Here is a 25424-nt window from a genome sequence, read left to right on the forward strand (position 1 = left end):
TAAAAAGTTCCTGCTTGCACAAAACTGCTCCATATCTTCAGAGAGGAAAGGAGATGAATAACTGCTGTGAGCCACAATGGAAAGCCAGTCTTCCAAATAATTAAAAGCCAATTGCAATCTGGAGCAGGAAGTGTCACTCATCAGCTGAACAGATCAACCTAGTAATTAACATACATCTTTTTCTATCTGCGCAGAACTTTACAAGAAAACTCAGCAGCTACTGTAGGTTTTTCTGTTGCTAGGATTTCACCTTGAGAAAGCTATTTGCTTCCCAGCTTGCCTTTATTTGTCTTAATTCACAACTGCAGTGCTTCTACTGCAGAAAGCAATATAGTCACATGCACATACTTCCTCACGGAATTAACTGCACAGCTCATCCTGTGAGGTCCAAAAACTGGAAAATGTTTCAGAGCTGTACATCATTCAGGAATTGCACTCTCTTTTCATTATTGTAACCATATTCTCTCTGGCCTCTTAATTCCTTCCCCCATCTGTAGTTTCTTAAGTGCTGCTGCAGCTACATTTGTATTTTGAATCCCTAACCCACATCCTCTGCTACTAGGGAGGGATTTAAGATTCATCGTGAGTCACAGGCCACCTAAAGATTTAAAATCACAAATTCTCTTTCTGGGAGAGGATGGAAACAAAGAAGATGCTCGTGCGAGTGAAAGGCACTGCCTTTGAGCACAACCCTGATGACTCCCTTTTCCATTTCCCTACCAACTTGTGATAAAAATTAGACAACAGAACAGCAAAAGGTAAACTGCCTAAAGCATTTTTCCCTCCAGGCTCTTGAAAAGGGTAACTAAACGAAATCATTGAGGACCAGGAAAAGCAGAGTAGTATCATCTATGGGCTTCTCCATCCCACACTGGCTCCAGTTCTCTGAGTGAGCCACTACAACCCAAGCCAAATCACTAAACCAGAGGGTGGCCCAAGACAAAGGCCTGCTGCAGGCAGAACACCTCTTCCTTTAAAAACCTGTCCTGTAGCCTGCAAAACTCAATGTGGCACAAGCTGATCTAAGAAAATAGTAAGAATCACAGTCATTGCTTCCTATACACATAGAGAGTGAATCTCTTGGAGGATTTGAGATCCTTCCAGGTTTTTCAAGTATATTTCTAATTTTAGCAAATGTATTAATATATTGTCTCTTACCATGGCCCCCAAATTATTAGGGATGATGTATCATGACTGTAACCCCTTCTGGCAGAAACGAACCAGGGTGGGAAATGACAGCAAGTTAAATTTCAAATCTTGCCTTCGGCCATTTCTATCAGACTGTCCATAACTTCTGGTGAAGCTTAAGCAGTTATGTACTTTCTAAGTCTTAGTAGTCTTAGTGCTGTATGCAAAAGTTACAGTGAGTTCCATCATCTGTTTAAATGGGAACAGGGTCCCAGTTTTCCCGGTTTAAATTCCAGTTTTGATATCCAAATTTTTCTTTTGGGGCAACTGATTAGGCATTTAAAAGAGACTTTGGATATCACAGTGACAACTGGAGCAGTTAAATTTCAGAATGGGTATTTAGGATCATCATATGTTTGCACAGGTATAAGAAACGGAGGATTTTTTTTTTCTTCCACATTGTTTCCACATCCATAAAGGAGAATTGCACTCTTTAGCCATTAATGTTTTATTGAGAATACTATTTATTTATCTTTCCCAGTAAAGACTAAACTCCCACATTCCATCAACAGTTTTTTTTTAAACTGGCCACAGCATTGACTCAGCACAGAAAATGACAGGTATGAAGAATCACTGCATAACCACAGTGTTGTTGGATCCAGAGGCTGTGCTGAGGGAGTGCATAATCCATAGAACAAGGGAGATGGGCTCCAAGGTGTGAAAATACTTATTTAGATATTCACACCTGAATACATATCCATGCTTCTGACTACTTATCCACCCCTCATGTCCTCCTGAGACTTTCATGATAAGTACCTATGAATTAACTAGAAATAATTTCTATAGCATTTTAAGAAACTTTGAGCTTCTATTGACTTTCTTTCTGATTTAAGACAAAAATATTTTTATTTGAAATAACTAATCCAGGTGCCACTGTCCTTTTCTTAAAACATGTTGCCACATCCCTAGTATGGTCTTCATCTGAACACCTTTCCATCTGGAACTTAAGTAATACACAAGAGAGACTAGTAATAAAATGCTGCAATACTGTGTTTCTTTCTCTTCTTATTTATAAGTAGCAAATTTTTCATCATCTTTAAAAAACACACTCCTAAATATCCCAGAGATAGAAATGCTCTGTACATGTGCATGGCAAATATCAAGGTTTAATTTCATTAAAAACTATTTAGTCATTTCCTCAACTGAGTTTCTTTGATGAAGAATTGAATTATTCCTTAGACACCTTCTAGAAATAGAAAGATGCTACCCTCCACAGTGGTGCAGTTGTAGTGTGAGAATAAACTCCCTTGATACATATACCTGTCATGGCAAATCCAATAAGCAGACAAAAGGATGAACTACATTCTAAAATGCTTGTCCTCTCCTAGATTAATGACTCAATGTTATTGCCTGCAAATGATAGAAAAGCTAGCAGAATTCAGACCTCAGGATTACGTTTTTGCTGTTGGTAAAATCTGTAATTAAATAATTCACATTTTCAGTTCAGCTTGATCTCTGATTAATATTAAAGGAAAAAGAACTGGAATCCACTTTCTTCCCACTCCTTTCCTCAGCTGTATTTGACAGTTCATTTTCAAGCATGTCATTTGCTCTAGTTCCAATTTAGTCTGTCATCCAAACAAAAACTACTGTTTATAGCCCACTCCTCCGACAGCAATCTGAAAAAGGAGATTTCATTTTTCATTTTCAATGAAAAGCCAGAAATTCATTATGCATGACCTGGAAAGAAACAGTAGTAAAATATCAGGAATCAGACTGTGCTTTCTCAGAGCCAATGACTTAAATTATCTGAAGTCAATTCATTTTGGGTCTGCTTGTCTTAAGAGGAAAAGGAGGTGCAAGGTTAATAAGCAGGTAAAACTGTCAAGGAGCTGGACATCTCATCTCTCCCCTGAGCATCCCAGCCTTGATCATCAGAGACAGCCCATCCATTTAACAACAGATCAATTGAATTTACGTCATGGTGCCTGCTAAATGCCTCAGAGCAGCAAGACTGATATTTGCAGAAACCTCCAGCTATTTTTCACTCTGCAAAGTGGGAATTTAGGGCTTTGTTACAGGGTAACAGCTGTAAAAATGTGACTCTTAGAGAGTCTCATGCCACCATTTAAGTCTGGGTTCAGATTGTTCACAGATTCTCTGGACAGAATTCACAGATTCTGTGTCAGATTGTCCACAGTCCATTTAGTGCAGAAGTCAGCCAGAAGTTAAACCTAAAGTGGCTGGAGATTTTGCTGAAGGATGGAACCCTGGAACATGGGAATGGCTTCTGGGAAAGGCTGGGAGGAGGAAGGCTCCCTGGCCACATTCACGTTTTCCAGGATTGCCCTTACTGCTTTGGCATTCAGTGGTCACAGGTTACCAGCACACCGTGCTTGGCAGCAGCATCTGCAGCATCCTGACAGGGGCTGTGCCTGCACTGTGTGTGCTATTTCCACTGGGTGTTCATCCAAACCAGACATTGTATCTTGGCTGTGTCTGTTTGAAGACAGTAAAAGATGGGAAATGACTGCCCCAACAGGTAAACATTTCAGGGACAGAGAAAATAGCCAGCTCCAATCCAAACCCAAAGGGAACAGCTCTGAGAATACTGTGAAATGAAAGCCTGAGTCACAGGGTTCCATCTGCACTTCTAGTATGACTGCAACATCAAGATTTCACACATGGCTTAGAAGGAAGAATCCAACTAATTTCTGTTTTGAATCTCTCTTTAAAATTAGATGATGCAACCAGGTGCTTTGTTCCTGGCTATCATGTCACTCTTGTAGGAAAAATCATACTTAAAAGCAAACCTATTTCACACTGCATTTCTAGCAGACACTAACCCGTACTCACCCTTCATGATAAGGGGGCTTTTGATGCAGGATTACTTTACTACAGTTTGGAAATTTTCTGTGCTGTCAGTCGCAGCAGTCCTGTCTATCACAGCTGTCAAGGTAGCACAGAAGTTCTCCAAAAGAGCTCGCCTCTTACTCTCTGAGGTCTTTATATTGCCAAGGCATAAAGTAAATAATCATTTCTGCCCCATCCCAACAGTGCTGTTTGCTGACTGTCTGAGAACTGATATGGGAGATTCTGAACACATTATGGGAGAACAAAATGAGGGCACCAGGGACACTTTCCCTGCAGCTGTACAGAGACCAGTGCTAAACATCTATGTCTGATCCATTTCTGTTCTCTGACCCTGTTCTGTTTCTGTCCATGGAGAACACATTAACAACTGGTTGGATGATTATTTAGAGTCAGAATCCTGGCTTCAGCTCAGGGCCAGGCTCACATTGCTCTGAAATGCATACAGTGCTGTAGCTGCTGGAACAAGATAAGCCTCCCAAGATCTCCTTGAGTGATTGCAAAATTAGGATAAAATGAGGAAATATATTACAAAGATGATAGCTGGTCGGTGTAATAGTGATCTGTCTCCAAGAGAGTGCAATAAGCACTAATTATGTTGGATTAAAATGGATTTTTACAGCTATATTTCACAGCAGAGTTAGGGGGCTGGATAACACATCAAAGGGCAATTAAATCCACCTTCCTCTCTAGCTCCAAGGCATGCTCAAGCATACCTATCTTCTTCGTGGTAGATATTTCCCTGTATAGAAGAGTTTTTTCAAATGATGGAGGACTGTAGAGTTTCCTTAGGACAGGAATGAAATTGTTCCCTAAAGAATGGAGCTTGAAAGAATCACCAATTATCATGACAGAAGGTGGTCTTGAGTATTCTCTTGGGACAGAACTGACTTTTCTGGAAACCTTTCCAAGATGCAGAGCCTCATTTATTTATGATGAGTTAGTGAGCTGCTGCCCTAGCAAACACGGAAGGAAAAAAAACCCTTTCACTGTTACAGTGCTTCTTATTACAGTAAGATGTAGTCATCTGACCTATATTTTGATGCAAAGCTGAGGACTGAAGAGATATTGAGGGAATACAGAAAATAATATTATTGTTATTAATATTATTATTATTATTTAATAATTAACATAATCATCAACAGCCCAAGTTCTTTGGATTCTCTATTTTTTATTTTCACTTACTGTTCTTATAAATGTAAAGTTTTCACACAGAATCTCACTATTGGTAAGAATCAGAAAAGAAAAGACACTCTAGACTCCAGAACATATTTAATGGGACTGAAAGTCAGCTGGACTATAAAGGAAAGTCTCAAAATCCACCTTCATTGATTATATTTTAATGTGTTTATGAGTCATGACAACTCTTCAACATGCAACCCAAATTAGATTTTTCTAATGAGCATTTCAAAATAAATGGGTTTGTGGGCCTTTCAAAGGCTACCTGGGCACCACAAAATGTTCTCTCACAGAGGAATTAGCTTTACTGCAAGGTCCTGGGCAGCAGTTTGAGAATGGTTCTGTCACATAGATTCATGTGGTTTTATCAGAATTTCTCATAAGAACTGCATCAAAGTTACCTGTTGTACTAGCAGTCATGAGTGAATGCATTAAATACGGAAGAGACACAACAATACTATAACACAAGTTGGATAAAATTAAACTAGGAAATGCAAATAATTTAATTTGAAAAAATACGATGCTGAAAATGTAAAGTTTAATCTCTTATGTGTCTAAATCAAATACTCAGATAATCTGCACCACAACCACCTTTATGAGCTGTAGCTGATAGCAATAAAATAAATCCTTGATTACCGTTCTCTTAAGTACATCTGATATGTCTTACTTGAATAATGTTTAATTTGATCAACTGTTCCAATTTTGAGTACTGATGCCAACATGCAGGCAAGAGAGACAGAGGCACCCACTGAAAAGGCTCTAACTCCTCTGTGTTAGAGAAGTTAGGCTCTCTATGTCAGAGAAAATATTCTTTTCCTATGCATGGCAGTTTGTCTTCAAAAAATATAGCTAAGAAAAAAATAATGCTGCTTCACTTACATTCCAGTCTATAGTAACAAAGAAAGGGTGACGTTTAATTTCTTCTACTCCATCAAACCCAGCACCTGAGAAGAGAATGAAAGAATCAAAATGAAGTCATGCTTATAAGAGAGCTCCATGATGTCCCTTCTCCTCTCCCTCCCCATCCCCACCTTTTTTCTGACAAAGTGACAGTCCCCATCTAAACCATTCTAGTCAAGAAATTCTGAATGGTGCAAGTGCCATCCCAGTATAACTGCCATAGATACAGACAGGGCACTTCATTAATGAGCCTCTGATTCCAAGGGTCTTCTACTTTTCTCTAATTGAGGCTGCTGCCAAGGCTTTGGGTGAGACATGGGATTTTAGCCACAGCAGAATGCATGCACCAGCAAGGTCAGGAAAGGCCCCAGGATATCCTGATGCTCTGGCAAGGCTCCACCAGTGGCAGTTTTTCTGTCCACACTGAATTTTAAATCTTGACTAGCTACTGTTCTCCACAGGCACAGAAAGCTGCACTGCAGGCAAGTATAGACTCAAAATGCCAAAAGGCTCCAAAATGGTTTGAGGTAAGCCAGGATTTTAGGTTCCCCCTCTTCACATACTGTCTTCAAATTCCTGAGAGTACCGAAATCATCACTCTCCTTAATGTTATGTTTCCTTCACTATTAAATTTCTGTTACATTACTGTAGGAAATTTAGGAAAAGTCTTCTGAGAATCTAATTCCTTCATTACTTTTGCCTTATGTTTTCACTGAAGATTGAGTTTTTTATTCCTTGAGCTCAATTTATTTGCTTCAGTGTGCTATCACAGAACCAAACAAGTATGTGGTAACAATTAAAGGAACTGTCAGAGAGGATTTTAAATGCCATTTTGGGGGTTTATTTGACCTTACTAATAGCACCTCTCATTTTCATTTCAAGGAGAAATAAACTCTGGAAGCAAAGGCTTTGCACTGCAGTTCTGGAATCAGTTCCTGAAGGGTACCCAGCCTACTTCTTCACCAGTATGCTGAGCAACCTTGATTCCCAAAAAGATTTGGGATTCCTAAGCACTTTGCAAGGGGCACTCAGCACCTCAGAGGAAGCTTTTTATACAAGCAATATTTGTACTTTGGGAAGATCAACATTACAAGCAGCTTTACAAAGGCCTTGTCAACTGAAGCTTTTGTAAAATGTGATGTCTGCTCTCCTTGTGTCATCGATATTTGTCAAAATGCAATGATCAGGAACTGCCTCCTACAGCCTGCTTCACATCACTGCTGAACGGATACGGGAAGCAAACATTTTGCAAAGAAAACATGCAGGATTGTCTGTCAGGCCTGCTGGAAAACAGCGAAGAGAGATGATCTGATTAATTCCCCATCCCAGTAATCTTTCAGTAATCTTTCTGTTACGGAATGATTGAGTAGGTCAGGACTTTTCAGCCTGCAAACAGATGACCAAGGAAGTATAAAATAGACCATTAAATGATGCCAGCAGGAATCAGGTTCAGAAGAACCTGGAGATGTTTCCTCAGGAAACAGACAGTTGTGTGATGTGGAATTACTTGGAAAAGATGATGTGGTGCAAAACACTTATATGGGTTCATGGGGAGGCCAGGAAACTGCTGAAAAGAAATCTTTTGAAGATTACTTCATCGACAAACCACAAGAGGCTCAGAAAACCCCTTGCTTGACCTTAAAGCAGGAATAGGGTAGGAGACACTGTAAGACACTAGTAACATATCCTAGACTGAGGATAATTGCTAATGCATTAAATTTTCTCTTCCCTGCCCCTTCCTGACTGCTTCTGTTTTCCCTCTTGCTCAGCCTAATGGATACGTCATTGTGTGTTGGGAATGACATGCTTTTCTTCAGACCATCCATTTGAAAGCCACACTTCTTGATACTGTTATTGTCCCTTTTTCCACAGACCTACAGAAATAAGGACCAAGAAAAAAAAAAGTCCACCCACAGCTACTTCTCTTAGTGGGGGTTGCAGTGTTTGGTAAGAAACACAAGCATGCAGTTGAGGCAGGCATCTGTTTGAAAAAGTTTCATTTCCCAGTTGGGGCCACCTCAGCTCCAGCACAGGAGTATGCTGTAAAGTGCAAAGGCTTAATATATTAAAGAGATTTAGGACAATAATAGCCTCATTTTGCAAAGAGTGGCTTACTTCCGATTCTTAGCGACTGATTTTATGTGATGGAGAATGTTCAGCACTTCCTGCAGTTTTTATTCCCTGACCTTCCCTGCCAGGAGAATTGCTGGTGTAGCCCACAGCCCCTTCCTGGACTGTGTGCTGTGGCTGCAGGCAGTGTGTGCCTGCTCCTCTCCTCAGCTGGAGGCCCAAGGGTGCATTCAGGAGCAGCTCTGGGAGCCTGGAGGACAGTCCTGACCCCGCTGAAAAGTCCTCGGGAGACATTAGGGATCCGTGCTTATGGTGGAGTCTCTCTGGATTTGCTCAGCATGTTTCAGCCATTCATCTACCACCTGCAAATCTACAGGGATACTGCAAAGAGATGTGCTTTCATAGAGAAAAGAAAAGCACTGCAGAGGTCATGACTGGGAAGTCCTGCTGGATGGAGATGGACCTTTCCTGGCACAGAGATGGCTCTCCAGCAAACATCTGAAGCACAGCACGACCACAAACCTTTCACCTTCCTCAAGGTTTCTAGTGAGTTTGGGTTTTCTAACTTCACTTCAACTTCAGTTTAGCAATAAGACCTATCAGTCAAGAATAATCAGCACAATCAAACCTATTGCCTGCAAAAATTCGAATGTGGGTCACATGAAGGTCTGAGAAGATAAATAATTCTTTCAGAGCAAACTGACAGTTAAACCACATTATAGAGTGCATTTATATAAAAGCAGCCTCACATTAGTGAGAACTTAATTATCTAAGTTTTATGCCTGCAATGAAAGTGCCTGCAAGCAGTAAAGAGTAGAATGTTTTATTTTTAATTGTTTTTGATTATTGAATCATTATGGACAACAAAAGCCTTGAAATATTAAGGGGGGAAGAAGAGACCTAAGAAACCTGAAAGTTGATAACTTGGATATTCAAATTCATCAGAAAGAGTTTCCAGATAATAAAATGTTACTGTCTCCACAGCTTCAGAATCTTTTTAGTGAGCTAGAATTTTTGAGGTATTTTTCTAAGGTATACATGAAAGCTTCACAGTCACTCTGACAAAAGTGAAAGCTGCTTTGTGTTCAAACTCATAATTTTATAAAGTTAAAGCCCAAAGTTTTGTAAGTGCCAAAGCAGAATGTATCTCACCTGAAAACATGGGATTAAGAAAATAGTAATAATTTCCTTGGCTTTTACTCTGAGCCTATTAAACTTTCTTGGCCAAGATTATCAATTATAAGGACGCTGGACACTTTATACTGCTCAGCAACATAGTAAGTTTGTTAGATAATATGTTTTTTTATATAAAGTAAATTTTAATATGTATTTGTTAAATAATCATGTTAAATAATAAATAATTTATTTACCTGCCTGAGGAGATCCAGACCTTAGAGCAAGTCCCTTGCCTAAGTTCCTGGAAATGTAATGAACTAACAGTTTAATCATAAAGTTTTACTTCTGAGTGCTTAGTCCTTATTTGTCTGGGTATTCAGTTAGTTAAAGAATTTAAAATTCTGCTTATCCTTAATCCAAAATTTGCTGTACTTAGAGCAACACTACCAAAGAGCAGTGCTATGCAGACTTCAGCAAATAGACTTAGGAAAGAACAGACAAAGCCCAAAACCAGAGATACCAAAGGAAGAATTTCCATTCCTTAAAAATCTGTCACAAACATTAATATGGGCATCAGACTTAAAAATAGAAGCAGGTAAATCAGATTACTAAATTTATTTTCAGTCTTTTCTAGTTCGCTTCAACCCTAATATTTCTTCCATTAATAATCCAAAGCTTCAAAACAAAATTTCAAAATACCTAATCAATCTTCACTTCCGTTTGTTAAGATAGCAAAATCAAATGGCAAAAAGCATCTTTTATCTTGTAAATGTTTAAAACTGGATTTTGGAACTAAATGCACTTTCCACATTTGCAAATTTATGAAACAATGGCTGAAATCAAGTGTTTGATTCATAATATGGTTCATTTATTTTAGCATGCTTCATTAATTTTCCAAAGATTTTTCAAAACTGGATGTCTGAGCCTACTTTTAATACTATTATTCCTTTCCCAGGAAAAGCTAAAATCCACAAGGTTGAAGCAGTCCTTTTATCTACTGACTTCTGTTCAGTATTTAGGCCAACTATTCAAGCTTTTCTTCTCTTTTTATCAACAGGTCCCTTTCCATCTTCCTTTGTGCTGATTCTCTATCAGTTAAAACAGAGAATGCCTTCAGGAGCTTTCCATTGTTAACCCTGAAATGTTAAGATCTATTTTTCTGCTACTCTTTCAGATTTTATTTCCTTAGATGTTTGCATTATAAATAACTTCTTTATTTTTTTTTTCTCCAAGCCATCCCAGTATTTCAATAAACCTCAGGTTATAAAATCTTGACCCCTAGCAATTCCTCATTATTAAGATACAAGGGCTAGAATTGTTATGGTTAAAACCAAGTTTTAGTGAGTAGCTTTTTATTTAAGCAGTGATATCCAGAGACTCTCACTGACTTCACTGGAGCTCCATTTTGAATGGAAAATAAGCAGAGCAGAATAAAACCATGAGATGGAGACAGGGAGGAAACAGCAGAAAGAAACAGACGTAGGAAGTGGGAAAAAGTTCATATTTGGGGAAGCACCTAATTTTTCTAAACAGAGATTAAACCTAGAAATCCTAATACTCTATTTTGTCCAGTGTAAAACAAATTGCTCGAGAGCAATTGAAACCTGCTGAGAAAATGTGTTTTTCTGCTCTCATGTTCGCAGTGTATCAGACTGTAAGACTATTGTCTAGATCAGAGATAACACAAATGGGAAAGCATTCCCTCTGTGAGCCATATGGGATGCCCCTGGCAGGAGAGAGGTCACCGTGACATGCTGCAGGACAATCCCCACTGCCACCCAGCACTGGGCTTTACTGACTTGTCCCCACACGTCTGTGGGGAACAATGACAAAATCTGCAGTGGCAATTATTCCATAGACATTGCCCATGACCTCATCAAATGCAATTAATTTCTTAATAAAACCCATAAACAAAGGAATGCATGACATAAGATACATTATCCAACAAATACATCTAGTATATTGCAATCTAAGCAGGCTTATTAACAAAGGGTGAAGACACACTGATGCCTTAAGATTTTAGCTTTTATGTTTTTCAAATCCTACACTGCATTAGTGCATAGGTCTAAACTCCATATAAAGGGTAGTTAACGTTTTGGTTAGACAAAAAAATCCCTGCAGACCTGAGATACAAGGATACACCACAGCCTCAGGCCCTGAAAAGTATAAAGAAAAGTGAATTGTGGGGGAGCGAGCTTCATTACCCGAAGCTGTAATTGGAGAATTAACACCTGATATGCAAACAGACCAAACTTGTGTCTGTCTGAAAAACTTGTGACCATCGTCTCTCTTGGGTGTAGCCTCTGCAAGGCTTTTGCACTTCCCAGGGTGTATCTATTGAAAGCCTTCAATAAATACCTACTTTATTCTTTTAACTCTGTCTGGCTGAGGTAGCCACTCCAAGGCATCAACATCAGTAGAAGGGAAATGATGTATCTGGGTAATTAAGAATAAAGTCTACTGCAAGACTGCCCCTAGCTAACAGAAAAAAACAGAATTGAAATGCATTTGAGAACAGGAGAGATGAAACCTGAGATTTGCAGCTAAATTATACAGATTTTAAACTACACTTGTTTCTCAGTTCCTTATATTATCAAACATGGCAGGCATCTTAAATCATTCATAAAAGCTGGCAGTTCACTCACTCTCTTTACAAAAAAAAACCCAAAACACAAGTTAATATCATGTTTTAGATTTCAATGCTTTTGCCTGTACTCCTTACAAAATTCTCTAGTGATGCTGAAGGTTCACTGTACTCTGGGAAGGAATGCCAGATGCCACCTAATGAAGAGGGTAACCATTGGAAAAGATGAGCTGAGAGTACAACTCAGCAGCTGACAAGCACACAGCGAACGCCCTGATCAAAGCACACGTACCTAATCTGTTGGAGGGGTTCCTTTTGAAGAGGGCTCGCAGCAGGCTCTGGGCTTCTATGCTCAAGAACTGCGGCATTCCCAGCTTGGCTCTGAAAGAACACAACGCTTGAAAAGAAAATAGATTTTTCAAGCTTTTTTTCCATCCCACTGTGGCTGAAACAGCGGAACTGTAGTGGTCAGGACGGGCAGACACATGAAATCAGTGACCAAAGGCTAGCCAAGCATAGTGCAATGCACAGTGAGAAGCTGATCTTATTCTGCTGATCTTAAGGAAGGTTTGAATCCCTGACTTCACTAAAGATGGAGCAGATCTAATGGATCTCATAAAACATTTGCAACCTAAATAGGTCATTTTCCTACAGAATTTTTTCACTTTTTCAGTTTGCTGGAATAAATTTGGGAATCAAGACGAATTTGAACAATCAAACTTCATGAAAAAATGTATACTAAACTGCATACTGTTTAAAGAGAATAAAACTTTTCTCTTGGCCATTCACCAACACATTAAAAAAAATTCACTAGTGAGCAAAGCTAAGCTTCAAATACTTTTGTCTGCATTTAACATTAAATGAATGGGACATTTCAAAGGAAAAAAATTGAAACTTGGCAATAAAAAAATATAAAATGTGTTTCAGAAATCTGACTTTTCCACATTTTGTGCATACTGACATTATCACAAAAAGTAAGATAAATTTCTTTTGTAAGGCCCTCTCAATAATTCTGTTCCTACTGTTTATTCTGAAGGCAATTTTAGAGTTAAACACAGGCATCAGCTATGTGTGCCTCACTAAAATCACGCTTTGGAAAGTTCATTATGCACATCATTATTCTCTACCCATCACATACTTGGGCCCTATGGAGTCTCCAGAGGGCACAATTAACTCAGAAAAATAAAGGCAGTTTTGATACTCACTTGAGAATGAGTGCCATTGTCTCCTTTCTGTCTTTTCCCTGGAAGGGTAAGGATCCTGTCAGCATCTCAAACTGTGGAGTAACAACAAAATGGTAATTCAAATGTGCATTGAGGTGGTCTGCACAGACACCACATCCATCTTCTATTTCCAACACAACTGAAAACTAGAGGAAAATAAATGATCCAACAAGCTGTGCTTCAGAAAAAAATGGCACAGCAAGTCTGAATGACTCTTCCATTCCAGAGATGTGCTACGAACTGTTTACACTGATATTTGTTGTCAAGTTTTGGTATGTTTGGGAAGAAGTGTCATATATGGTGTTTCTTCCAGCACCTGCTGTTTTGTGACCAATGCTGGCAATGAGGTATTTGGCTGGAGGGACTCTTAGCCTGCATGGATATGGCTCTTCTTAGGTGTTTGGCATGGACTACCATGCAAGGAAAATGGATTTGATATGCCACTCCCCACCTTTTTAGGCTGAGTCAAACCACCTCTTAGATTGTATATTTCCACCATTTAAAGATGCTACTACTATATTTTGTAGGAGAAATAAGACTAAACCCTGCATTCTCAAGGCTTTTGAGTGTGCCTTTTCTCTCCTGCTTTGGTTCTTCTGGCTGTACTCAGTGATGAATCTCATAAATGTCACATTTAACTGAAACCAAATCTGAAAGCAAAACTCAACAGTCATCATCAATTATTTGCCTAACTCAAGTGTTGAAACATCAATCAGTTATGGTTCCTTGGAGACAGATTAGTGCTTTCAGTAAATTTGACAGGAATTTCACATCTGTAAGAAGTGAAAAATCCCAACAAAACCCCAGCCAAAGAAGCTTGCCTAACTTGGATTCAACACCAGGTCTTTCACACAGCTCTCACCATGGTGCTTTATGGAGTGGCAGCTGCTTTCTCTGGCTAAGGGAGGCTGAAGGCTGTGCATCACCAATACAGACACCTAGAACATAATTCAGCTAGGACACAAAGGAAAACAGCATCCGTTGAGGGTAAGGTGAGCTGTTACCTGTTTGTGTCTGTCACCCGGGCTTTGGATCTCTTCTACTACAGTGAGCTAATTAACTAGAGTAATTAATTAATCTAATAATTAATATTCATTGCTATAAGTAAATACCTGCTAAGGCAGGAAAGACTCTTCAAGGCTTATGTAGTTTTTGTGCCTAATCCCATAAGAAACTGCAGACAGCACGTTTGTACTAAGAAGGATTCTTTCATTACCAAAACTTGTGTCAGACTGCCCCACAGCCTGACTCTTCCTTTTGCCCGGATTAAATTCAGATATATCAGAAGAAAAATAAAGAAAACTAATGGTGAAACTGCTATGCTAATTTTGGGAGAAGGGCAGAGGAGATGTTTAGAAGCCAGATAACTAATTGAATATAGTTAATTCAAGGATTAATCTTCATTAGTAACAAATTACCTCAAGGCACTAAAACTCATAGTAGAAACAGAAATAAAACCACTTTAAAAAAATGTATCTGGCTGCTAAATATAAACAAGATTTAGGAAAAAAAAATGTATTAACGTCTGCTTGGGTTAAGAGAGGCAAGAAAAGAACTGCCTGGTAGACCTGGAGGAAAGCAGCTCATTTTCTACAAGGAAACATAACGGGAGAATTTTTAAACCTGCCTAGATGACGCTGGAGCTTAAATACCATTTTCAAAGTAATTCTGACCTATTAGACCCTTAGTCCTGATAAAAGTGCTAATATATACTGGGAATGAGGGGCAGAGAACATTGCTTTCCAAGGCAGCAGCAGAAATGGTACAGATTGTACCAAGCCCTCCTCATAATTTCTAGAGTGTTTATGCTCACGGTAAGTACCGAATGTTCACTTACACTTGCTCATGTTACTTTGTTATTATAATAAATCTAATTTAGCGGCACCAACAGTGGCTGCTACATCTCATTTATACTGGCATAAATGAGCTTGAAACTGCTGGTGCAGATAATACAGATAAAAGCAACTTCCTTGTCAGTGACTGCCTGGGAAAGGACCACAGTTCCCACCCACTCCAATATCCCAGGAATAGCTGCAAATGCACCGTGGCCACAAGGGATGGAAACAAGTGGAAGAAATTTGGAAGAAATTTAAGCTGCAGGAGGAATGACTGTTCTGGAGGCTGCAGGAAGCATTTACTGTGCTGCTGTAATGGCCAGCACTTGGTTACCACCAATTACACAGGCCTAGTGTTGAGATTAATTCAGGTTCAGAAGAAATGCACTTAACATCAATATCTGCAGTGAAAGTTAAGTGTACAAGAGCTTTTTACTTTAATGAACTTAGCTAAGCAGCATCTGGAAGAAAGCATTAGTTTCTCAACTGCAGTCTTGACTAAATGTGTTGAAGATTAAAAATGAAAGAACAAGACTGAAAAAAATAGAAATTGTTCATTTCATCAGTTCAAGCTATTATTTCACTGCACAGTGACCTGTCTTCCTGCTTATTTTTTCCAAAAATTCAAAAATCTTGCTAAACCTAAACATGAAAACTGAAGTGGGAACATGCTGCTTCCACTCTTGCACATAAATATAGAGCTGTATGGGTCACAGCAGGTTGACAAGAAGCTGAGACTAGGGGTGAATGAGCCCTGCAGTATTTCTGTCTATTAAAGCAGTCCCTATAGTTTTGCTGGGAGACTCAGTTTTCATTCTCCCTACTTCCCCATCTGTATAAACCATCTGCTCCTTCCTTCCCACTGATTCACTTCCCAGGTGTTTTGGAGGGCCACCTTCTGTACTTCAGAAAGCTGCACCTCCCTCCAACCTTGACTTCCTTTCTGTATCAAAGAAAGTACAAGAAAGGAAAATATTCTTTGTTCCAGTTCAGCTGCCTATTTAGAACCACAGAATTAGGCTTAATAGGAAGGGGCTTTGGAGTCACATAATCCAACCCCTGCTGAGGTCTCAAAATATTATGTAGTGCTTCCTCCCTCTAGTTTTCAGGGCAATCTCCAACTTCAGTAGGCAAAACATGAGCACTTCCCAAAAGATATACATATAGGAAGACCTTGGAAAAGAATGCCACATTCCCTGGGGAAATTCAGGATGCAAAAAGTGACTCAGGAAGGTTATTGAAGAACATAATGAATGAGAAAAAAATCCTCAGTCTGGGTGACTACTATTTGTATCTTCCTAACAGATGGAAGGAGAGCAGGTTGTGCATACTACTTTAGCCCGAGTCTCCTGAAGTATTGTGAGCATAGGATAAAACTCAAAGTAAAAAGAAACTTGATGCCACTCAGTTTTGAAAAACGGAGAGAGACTCATCAGAATGGCCAGGTTCTCCTCTCAACACTTCCAGTTATTTCCCAGGTATCAGAGAAGTGCTCAAGCACTCAGTTTAATAATTGCAAAATGCATTAAATATTTTTCATTACCTGTGTTGTGAAACATAATGACTTAGTGCTCACAAAGGGGTGAATCTCTTAACATAGCAACAGGCATAAACATTCAAAATAATGTTCATGACGACCATCTCTTGCACTGGGCATAAAACAAGTGTTGCAATGACATTTTGAAAAAGAAGATTGTAATACTTTGATATTTTGCATTTATTTTTCCAATGCCACTGTATAGTTACTACAAAATTAGTACAGAGCAGAATACTTTGGATACCAAAGGGACATTTTCTTTTCTTGTGAAGACTTAATTACTTGCTGACACACATGAACACATTTTTTCTTGTTTGGATTAGCTACTAAATCATCACAGCCATTTCTCTAATTATAGTCCCCTCTCTGCTCACATGACTCTCAAAAGTGTACACTGTTTTTTTTTCTGAACTGAAGGAGATACAACTTCCATAAGGTCTGTGACCTTGTAAATCAGCTGGTAGGATGAATTGCAAAAGCACTGCTTTGTGAGGCCTTCCAAGATGTTTGTACATGTAAGATCAGGCAGACCAGTTTATCTGGGCTCCAGAGATGGCAGTGTGGGCATCAAGAACTCTTGCAGTGCAATGAAGAAGTATTAGTTACATGTCCAACTTCTTGACAAGGTAGGCCAAACACTTGTTCATGAAAATTTCTTTTGCAGAGTACATCCTATCCAAAATCTCCAATGCAGTGAGCAAGATACAGAAAGGCAGAAAAGGAAAACTGTTTGGTCATGTTAAACCACATAAATTCACCAGCAGAAATTATAGTTGGGTTTCAACAGTCATCACCACAAATTTAATGAGAAACAGGGAATGTTTTCTAGAATGCTAGAAGGGAAGAATTTCAAGATTTTTATAACTGTACCTGCTGACTTACAGTAAGGTACCAAAAACCAATTCAAATAAACTGAGCTGCAAACAAACAGAGCAGGTAGCAGTTTCAGTTGTGTGCCTGTGCCAAAGACCTAGCTGGCAGTAAATGAAGTTTTACTGTTGTTGACAGAAAAACTCCTGGTGAATAATAATTCACAAAATTATTAATAACACAGTTAATAAATAAGACGAGAACTTAGTCATTTTCAGACAGGTTTGTTTTACTATTATTAATCACAACATGCCACATTTAAGGAATGTGCAAGGATCATTCAGTTTGATTCTAGTCTTTGCCCTGGACAATGTGGGTTGGCAAGAAGCTGCCAGCACAACCTAACTCTTCATGCTGAAGCATCAATCCCCCTTCACAGAACAGACAAGTGAGTGTTTAGTTGCTCTGATGATGAGGCTGTGCTATAACTATCTGCCTAAAATGTTCCCTTTTGTGATACGAATTTCAGATATGAAAATTGCATTATCATATACAATTCTTTTGAATCTTTGCATATTTCATCAACTGGTATATTTTCTTCATCTATTTTATATCATACTGCTAAGTGCTTAGGAAGAAATGCTAATAAATAATTTGAATACCATATAATTATCTTCAGTTTTTCAGACTGACAGAAAAACAGCTTCCATAATAGAACATACATGTGATAGAACAAGGAAAACAAGGAGAAAAGAGTAGAGTGAAAGACAGCATCAGAAAATCCTTCGAGACATTTAGTATATGGAAATATACATTTTTCAGTCCCAACCAGCTAAATCTTGAAAAGGGAAAAAGGTTGAACTGACTGACATATTTTTCTCTAAGATGTCTGGTAACACTTAAAGGCTTAAAGCAATAGCTTGGAGTTTAAAGGGTTTTACTTTCTTTAATTCATCTCCTTTTATAAGGACAGTATTACAAAATTCTTATATTTTCTAATTCTAATATGCTGAATCCTTAGGGGAGAGTTGAAAAGAGAAATGGAAAGAAAAAAAAAAAAGAAAGCCTAGCAAAACACAGGGAGGAAGTAGTCCAGTTCATTAAGAGTTTAATAACTGGTGAAAGAAGAACAATCTATACACTAAATGAACCATCATTTAATGGGAGACAAAGAGTGAGAAGACAAAGCTATTCACCAAAAATAAATATATAATGAAAAAGTTAAAGGCTAGGGATAGATTTATTCTATGAGACATAACCTATTGATTTTTGTGAATAAATGTACAGGGTTCAGAAGTGCTGAGCATCCACAAATGGATTTGTGGCCACAGGAGATAAGGAGATGTTCCACTCCTTTTATAATTCAGGCGATAAATTAGAATATTTCTGTAGATTAACTGCTGCCAACCTGCTAGATCAGTGATGCAGGCCCTCCCCAGCCCAAATTTTCACTGTATTTCACACTGCTTCCTAAAATTTCTCTGGTGCCATCAGTTGTTCGCTTCAGGCAAGCAAAATTTAAACATATTCTATGGATTTTGGTATGTAGTGGAATATATAGTTGCCAGAAACAGCCTCCATGCCACAGGAAATGGTGCTGTATTGGAAGGGCACATTGCTACACTGATTTCTGATTCTGCCCCGGTTCTGCTGTGACAACCACGGTGAGGTGCCCTGTGAGCCACAGCTGCCTGGTGATGCCATGCCCTGAGCACAGGGTAGGTCTGCACCTGCACACTTCAGGAGAGAGCAGCACCACCTCCATTATCCAAACACGTCCCTGTGAGAGTGCCTGCTGTCTGGGCTCCAGGGACAGCACTGGGCTTGATAAAACAATGCTCCCAACACCTGCTTCCAAAAACTTAGTGTTCATCAAAAAATCAGTGTCACAAACCAGCTTCTTGATCTTTTCTTCATCTACCTCAGCAACGAGAGCACACAGACTGGAGAGGCTGCAGGGGGTACAGGTTAGCACCTGAACGCGCAATTTTAAAAGGAGAACGCAAGAAAGTCTTTCCTCTCTGAAAGACTTCACTGATACTGCAGTTTTTATCTGAAGGGTCTGATCCCTCCAGCCGAGCAGCACAATGTGTGCCTTACCATGAGCACGCCAAAGGACCACCAGTCAGCACTCTGCGTGTGCCCTCGCCGGTTGACCACCTCGGGGGCCATGTACTCTATGGTCCCGCAGAACGAGTACGCTCTCTTGTCGTGGTCGATGGCTTCTTTACTCAGACCAAAATCTACACAAATCGAAGCAGAAAAAGGCTTGTCAGGTCTCTGAAAATTATTCCTTATGCTTTTGCTCGCTTAAATTGTTTGAACAAAGCACTCCAACCAGCTGGTGAGGTGCCCTTCTGTCTGTGTGCAGAGAGAGGCCACAGGCACCTGTGTGCTGGAGCCCTGCCTACGTGGAGTGCCTGGTGCTTGTTAATACACCCTGAAAATAGGCATATCATTTTCCCTGCTCAGAGCCTGAGGCTCTGGCTCAAGGCAGAAGGGCCTTTAAATGAGCAGATATATACAGTTCAGGTTTGGTGAGGGCAATGCTAGTGAGGATTCTTGCACAGCTAACCAAAGTATTAGGAATAACAATCCCAGATTACACCAGTGAGAAGGTTGGCTAGACAGTGCCTCTAGAGTGGCAAAGGGATGTCTTTCCAGCCATCCTCTGCCTGGATTAAATGGTTATATTGGAGGCATCCTTCCATCCACAGTGGCAGGCAACCAAACCTGCCTGCTTCACGTCAGCCAAGAGCACAATTTCACCAAGAAAATGCTATGCTCTCCATGTGCTGGGCAGCATGGGGGATGACAAATCAACAGAGAAACTCAACACTCAAACTCTTCTGGCTTCTAGTTTTTGTAAGCAAACTCCTCCCAACCAAAGATCATGCATGCAATATACTGAAGAAAAATAAATCAGTTTATGGCATGAAGTTTTCTCTTCCTCACATACCTGTTATCTTAATGTGACCCTCTTCATCAAGAAGAATGCTATAAAGCAAAAAAGAAACATTCATTCATTAGACAGGCACCAAGTGCAGTTAAAAAACATGAATTAAAAATGTTCAAGTCAGGTAAGGAGATATGCAAAATTCAAATACTTACATAAACAAAACCTTAGTGGATTCTATGGCTCCAGAAAGAAAAATGAACCTCAGAGGTTTATTTAATCTCATGTCTGAAGCATGCACAGCCTGAGGCAGTTCCATGAGGAGCCTCCTCTGTGCTCCACTGAATGTTCAAGGTGTGCATGCAAACAGAGCTCAAAAAGAGCAGGGTGCTCAAAGCCAACAGCTGCAGAGTATATCCTGCTTCCAGCAGGAAAAGGAGCCACACATTTCCTGTTCTTGTCACAATAAAAGGCAAGCACACAAATAATCAGGGCATAGACTCACTGGACCTAAAATTAAGTCCAAAGTTTCATGCTGAAGTAATAAAAAAATAAAACTTTTAGGCACAGTGACTAGTCACACCTAACTGCATGTATCTCAGCATCTGCTTATTTTTTCTGTCCAGAGCACAGATGAAAATTCAGCCTGGAAGCCAAATTCAACTGTTGTCACATTTTCTACCTGCCAACATATTTTTTCCTCACAAAGTCACTCTAACATTTCTGTAGTTCACAAAAAACAGTGCTAGCTTTAATGGAAAAAAGAAGGAACACTGAATTTAAAAAATAATCACAGAGTCATAGAATCACTAGGTTGGAAGAGACCTTCAAGAAAATCGAGTCCAACGATTTTGCTAAATAAAAACTGTCATAGTAATGAAGGTGGTCTTTCTTCAGCCCTAGTTAGTATATTTCTCTTTTCAAACTGATCCAGCATAGTGCCAGATATTTTTATATTCCTCTTCTCTTAGAGAATCACTTTAATCTAATTATTCAGGAAGAAAAATAGAACAGAAGCGAACCAAACATAATGGGCTATACTTTTGTGAAAAGTTGTGTCTGAACTGAAACATAATTGAAAGAAGATGCTCTTCTGTCATTCATGTGTTTAGAAAAAGCTATTGTGCAAGTCATCAAAGGCCAGCAACTAAGTCAGTACCATGAGTCCAATAATTAAAGCCTTTTCTTCTCGATAAAAGCATCTTACCTTTCTTACTTTACTCTTTCTCCACGGCTTCCTTGAACACATCATTTTCAAGTACTGATCTATACCAGGCATGGTTAAAAGAATTTTTCTGACTGTAACCCCTAAACTTCTTCAGAAGAAAACAGAATAAAACACCTGCCAGTGTGGAAGTGACCATGAATCTGTGAACTCCCCAGACCTGGATCTGGGAAAAGAGTAGGGGGAATAGAGCTCACAGAAATCATACAGAATTTTGTGCCACACCCAGGAAGCCCCCGTGAATAACTATGCAATTCAAAAGTTGTGGAAATTCCCCCAGAAACACTGATTTTACAGTTAATGGGTTTTAAATTTCATAATTTCCTATTGAAAATCCATGCTGCTTCAGTATGTACACAATACTTGTTTCCCTTACTTTGCCCTGATTAAAGTGTGCACACCTTACCCTCATTAAAGGGATAGAGGCAACACCAAGAGAGCTTTCAGACTGACAATACTGCCTGAGCATGAGTTAGAAACATACAGCAACCCTTTCTCACACTGTTTGCATGAGTAGCAAAATGAATAGATCCTGGCTTCCAGTGGGTGTGTATCCTATATCCCCTAAAACGTGATCTACAGTTCCTTCCTCCGTCTCATGTTCCCTAATCACCCTTCTACCCTGCCCTCAGCTGCTGGCAGCAGCACCCTTTGGACATCAGGGTGCCTGCCTCCACATTTGCCATCTGGCAGCACAAATAATGCTGCAGTTACTAGCCAAAGATTATATTTCATGTAAAAAGAAAACGATATGCTAACAGCGAGGGGGAAAAAAAGGCAACTGTTGCACAGAATTGTCTTAGAGTGAAATTAAGAAGAAAAGAACAAAGTACCTGCTTCTAAGAATGAAAATTACAACAACAAATAGTTTTCCTTGGCAGTAGAAGCAAACTTGTTATCTGATCATACTCTGTGCTCTCTTTTTATCTTTATCTTTATCTTTATCACTTGCAATTCCTTTTTTATCCCACAGCAGACATCTTTTTATCCTTTTTATCCTTTTTATCCATGGCAGACATTCTATTGTGACAATCACAATTACTTTAGCTATGGTTTGCAGGATAAACTAATCTGAAGTAAGATAGTATTATTCTATGAAAGGGGGAAAAAAACCCCAGTAGTTCTTAATATGATTCCGGCTTCAGAATAATCTTTCATCTAAATTAATGTTTTGAAATCTTTAAAACCATAAAAAAGTAGACTACTATTAAACGCTAAACTATTTTACAATCACTCCAAGTGATAAACTTCAGCTAGGAGGTTTTTTCTTTTTATTTATTTTGTCTAATGCTTGAGTGCTTTTACAGGATACTGTCATCGTCAAAGCAGTAATAACAGTCATTAGGTGAAAAATGTAACAACACCATAAATAAGCGAACCACATGTAGGCTTGGAACAAAAAAGGTCACAAAACAAGGGTGTTTCTTAGATAAGAGAAGACTGAGGGGAGACCTCATCAAAATCTACAGGTTTCTCATGAGGAAAAGAGGGAGGGCAGGCACTGATCTCTGCTCTGTTCTCGCCAGTGACAGAACCCAAGGGAATGGCCTGAAGTTGTGTCAGGGGAGGTTTAGATTGGATATTAGGAAAAGGTTCTTTCATACAGAGGGTGATTGGACACTGGAACAGCTCCCCAGGGCAGTGGTCACAGCATCAAACCTGACAGAGCTCAAGAAGCATTTGGACAACGCTCTCAGGCACATGCTATGACTCGTGGAATTGTCCTGGGGATATTCTATTATTCTATCATTGAACATCTTAGCATCAGGATCATCCCACAAAAATTCAAATGACTTTCATGACCTCAGTTTAAAAGTACGCCTTGAGAAAATAAAGGCTGGAAATCTCCATGCTAGAGGCTGGGGCAGCTAAATTTGTAGCCAAGGAATGACATAGTCCAAGTTAAAGGAGAAGTCTCAGAGCAGAGACTGCAAACTCCATATTAACTTTTCTGCTGCAACTTTACATGGGGGGAAAAAAACTTTGGTTGGTATTGTTTTATATCATGTCTTAAATCAAGGCCTGAACAATTCTCTCCCGTTTCTCTCTCTCTGTTTTTGGTTTTGAGTCATGTCCTCTGGGCTTCACTTTGAGGTTCAACATCCCCAAGTCAATGTGAAGTTCTGCCAATTTTAATAAAGCTAGAACTCTGGGGTTGCTTTTTGTTTTTGTGGGTTTTTGTTTGGTTTTTTGGTTTTTTTTTTTTTTGTTGGGAAGGATGAGAATTTAACGGAGGAGTTTTGCAGATATACAGAAGGTTCTATAGGAATGAAAGAAAGTTTTGATATAGAAGAAAAGAATTGCTGAGCCAGTCTTACTGGGTAACTAGAAGGCAAAGAGCAAGTGAGTTGGAAGGGGTTTTTATGGCTTAGAGCAAAGGATAAATCCACCTCAAACAAAAATTGTTTTTACCAAACAAAAGGATTTTCACAGGCAAACAAGAAAGCCAATGTTGCAAGTAGAGAAAAGATCTCAGAAATTTCCACTGCAGAACAAGTCCCAAAGCTTAACATGTAACTACTAACTCCAACGATTGGCTAGTCACAAACATAACATGGTAATTTCAGCAGTTTTGATAGGCTATATGCAAATGTAAAAGATAATGTGTATGATGTTGATTGGTAGTCATGTATTAAGACGCTCTGTAATGAAAAGTATATAATGCATTGTAACATGAATAGAATTGGGCTTCAGGACACACGGTTTGCCTATGGCCAGCAGCTATAGGCTCACCCACGACCCTCAACTGCTGTAACCTCATCGATGCAATAAACAGCATTTTAAGAGCTGGCTGTAGCCTCCCTCTCTCCGTCAGGCTCTTTTTTTTTTTTTTCTTTTTTTCCCCCCGGATGATTTAAGTTTCTTTCTAAGTGATAGCAGTTTTGCAGAAGATTCAACCCACACTTTATGTTAATCAGAAACTGCAGCCAAATTTTCAGGTGAGAAATAAAACCTGAGACTTTATCAAGAGTGTTTTATTTCATTGCACATTTTGTTATGGAAGTACCAGAGGAAGTAGCCAAATATCTACTAAAGAGATGAAGATTCTCACAAATTGTCAGTGTTTTGTGACATTTCAGTGTTTGCATGACTCCATACTATTTCACATGACCCCATGCTATCTCACCCTGCTGAACACAAATTCCTCTCTGCCATCAAGTCAAAAAGGGACTGCTTACATCAGTGGAAGCTTTCCACCATAAACCTTTGTCTTTTACTGATTGTCAGATCTCCCCTCTCTATACAGGGCAGTTACATTCATAAATCAATAGCCATGGTTGGCAACTTGCTGCATTAAAAAGGGGTGTTTGGCTTTTATATAGTTCAACATATCTGAAGTTGTTATATGCTGTTATATGAACTGTCTCTTGTGCAGACAACTGAGGGCCTTACATCACTCCTTGTTAACCTAAGCTCCTATTCCAGAACTCAAGGTTCATCTAGGTTCCTAAAAAGAAAAATTAATCATAGTTTGTCCATTTTCAGATGGAAGAGTTATTTCTAAGCCACTCATACCCTTAAACCACAGCATGGAAATAACATATGCATCATATGCTACTTTAAAATAAGTTCCCATTTTTCTACTTTGGTATATTTACCATATTTTATAGCTTGATTGTGCAGTTCTTAAGTAAAAATGTGCCTCACCATAAAGAACACAGTGACTCCCAGTGTGACTGAACAATACCTTGTTCCACAAGGGATGCCACTGAAATCACCAAGACAACTCAAGAATAATTTGTCTGCAACAATTCAAGAAAATCATCTGCTTGTTCTAAACAAGACTTTAACTAGAAAGCTCAATTACTTGTCTTTTTGAAGTAAGTACAGCTGACTTGAGAACAACTCCCAGCTGCACTTGAAATTAACTCATAGCTTTGAATTGTTAACATGGATTTTTTGCTCAGGGAATCTTAAAAAAAAAATAAATAAAAAAAAGATGAACCTTAAAATTTAATCTACTGAGGGTGCTTCTAAGTGGTTTGAACAGTGGGGGTTTTTTTTGTTGTTTTTTTTTAACATAAACAACTCAAATGAGCTTTATTTTAG

The 25424-nt window shown here is 39.1% G+C and overlaps 1 protein-coding gene across 3 annotated transcripts in view; it reads right to left on the reverse strand.

Moving 5' to 3' along the window:
* The window catches only part of RPS6KA2 (ribosomal protein S6 kinase A2), a 262329-nt gene that overhangs the window by 35488 nt on the left and 201417 nt on the right, over positions 1-25424 (reverse strand). For all 3 annotated transcript variants that reach the window (XM_088161421.1, XM_088161422.1, XM_014875797.2), the window contains 5 exons: positions 20213-20250; positions 19354-19496; positions 13054-13124; positions 12141-12229; positions 6058-6122 (listed from right to left, as the gene is read on the reverse strand). In XM_088161421.1, the coding sequence (XP_088017547.1) occupies positions 6058-6122; positions 12141-12229; positions 13054-13124; positions 19354-19496; positions 20213-20250 (406 nt within the window). The remainder of the gene's footprint in view (positions 1-6057; positions 6123-12140; positions 12230-13053; positions 13125-19353; positions 19497-20212; positions 20251-25424) is intronic.

Source organism: Sturnus vulgaris, chromosome 3 (assembly GCF_052056855.1).
Source record: "Sturnus vulgaris isolate bStuVul1 chromosome 3, bStuVul1.hap1, whole genome shotgun sequence".
NCBI classification, from domain to species: domain Eukaryota; kingdom Metazoa; phylum Chordata; class Aves; order Passeriformes; family Sturnidae; genus Sturnus; species Sturnus vulgaris.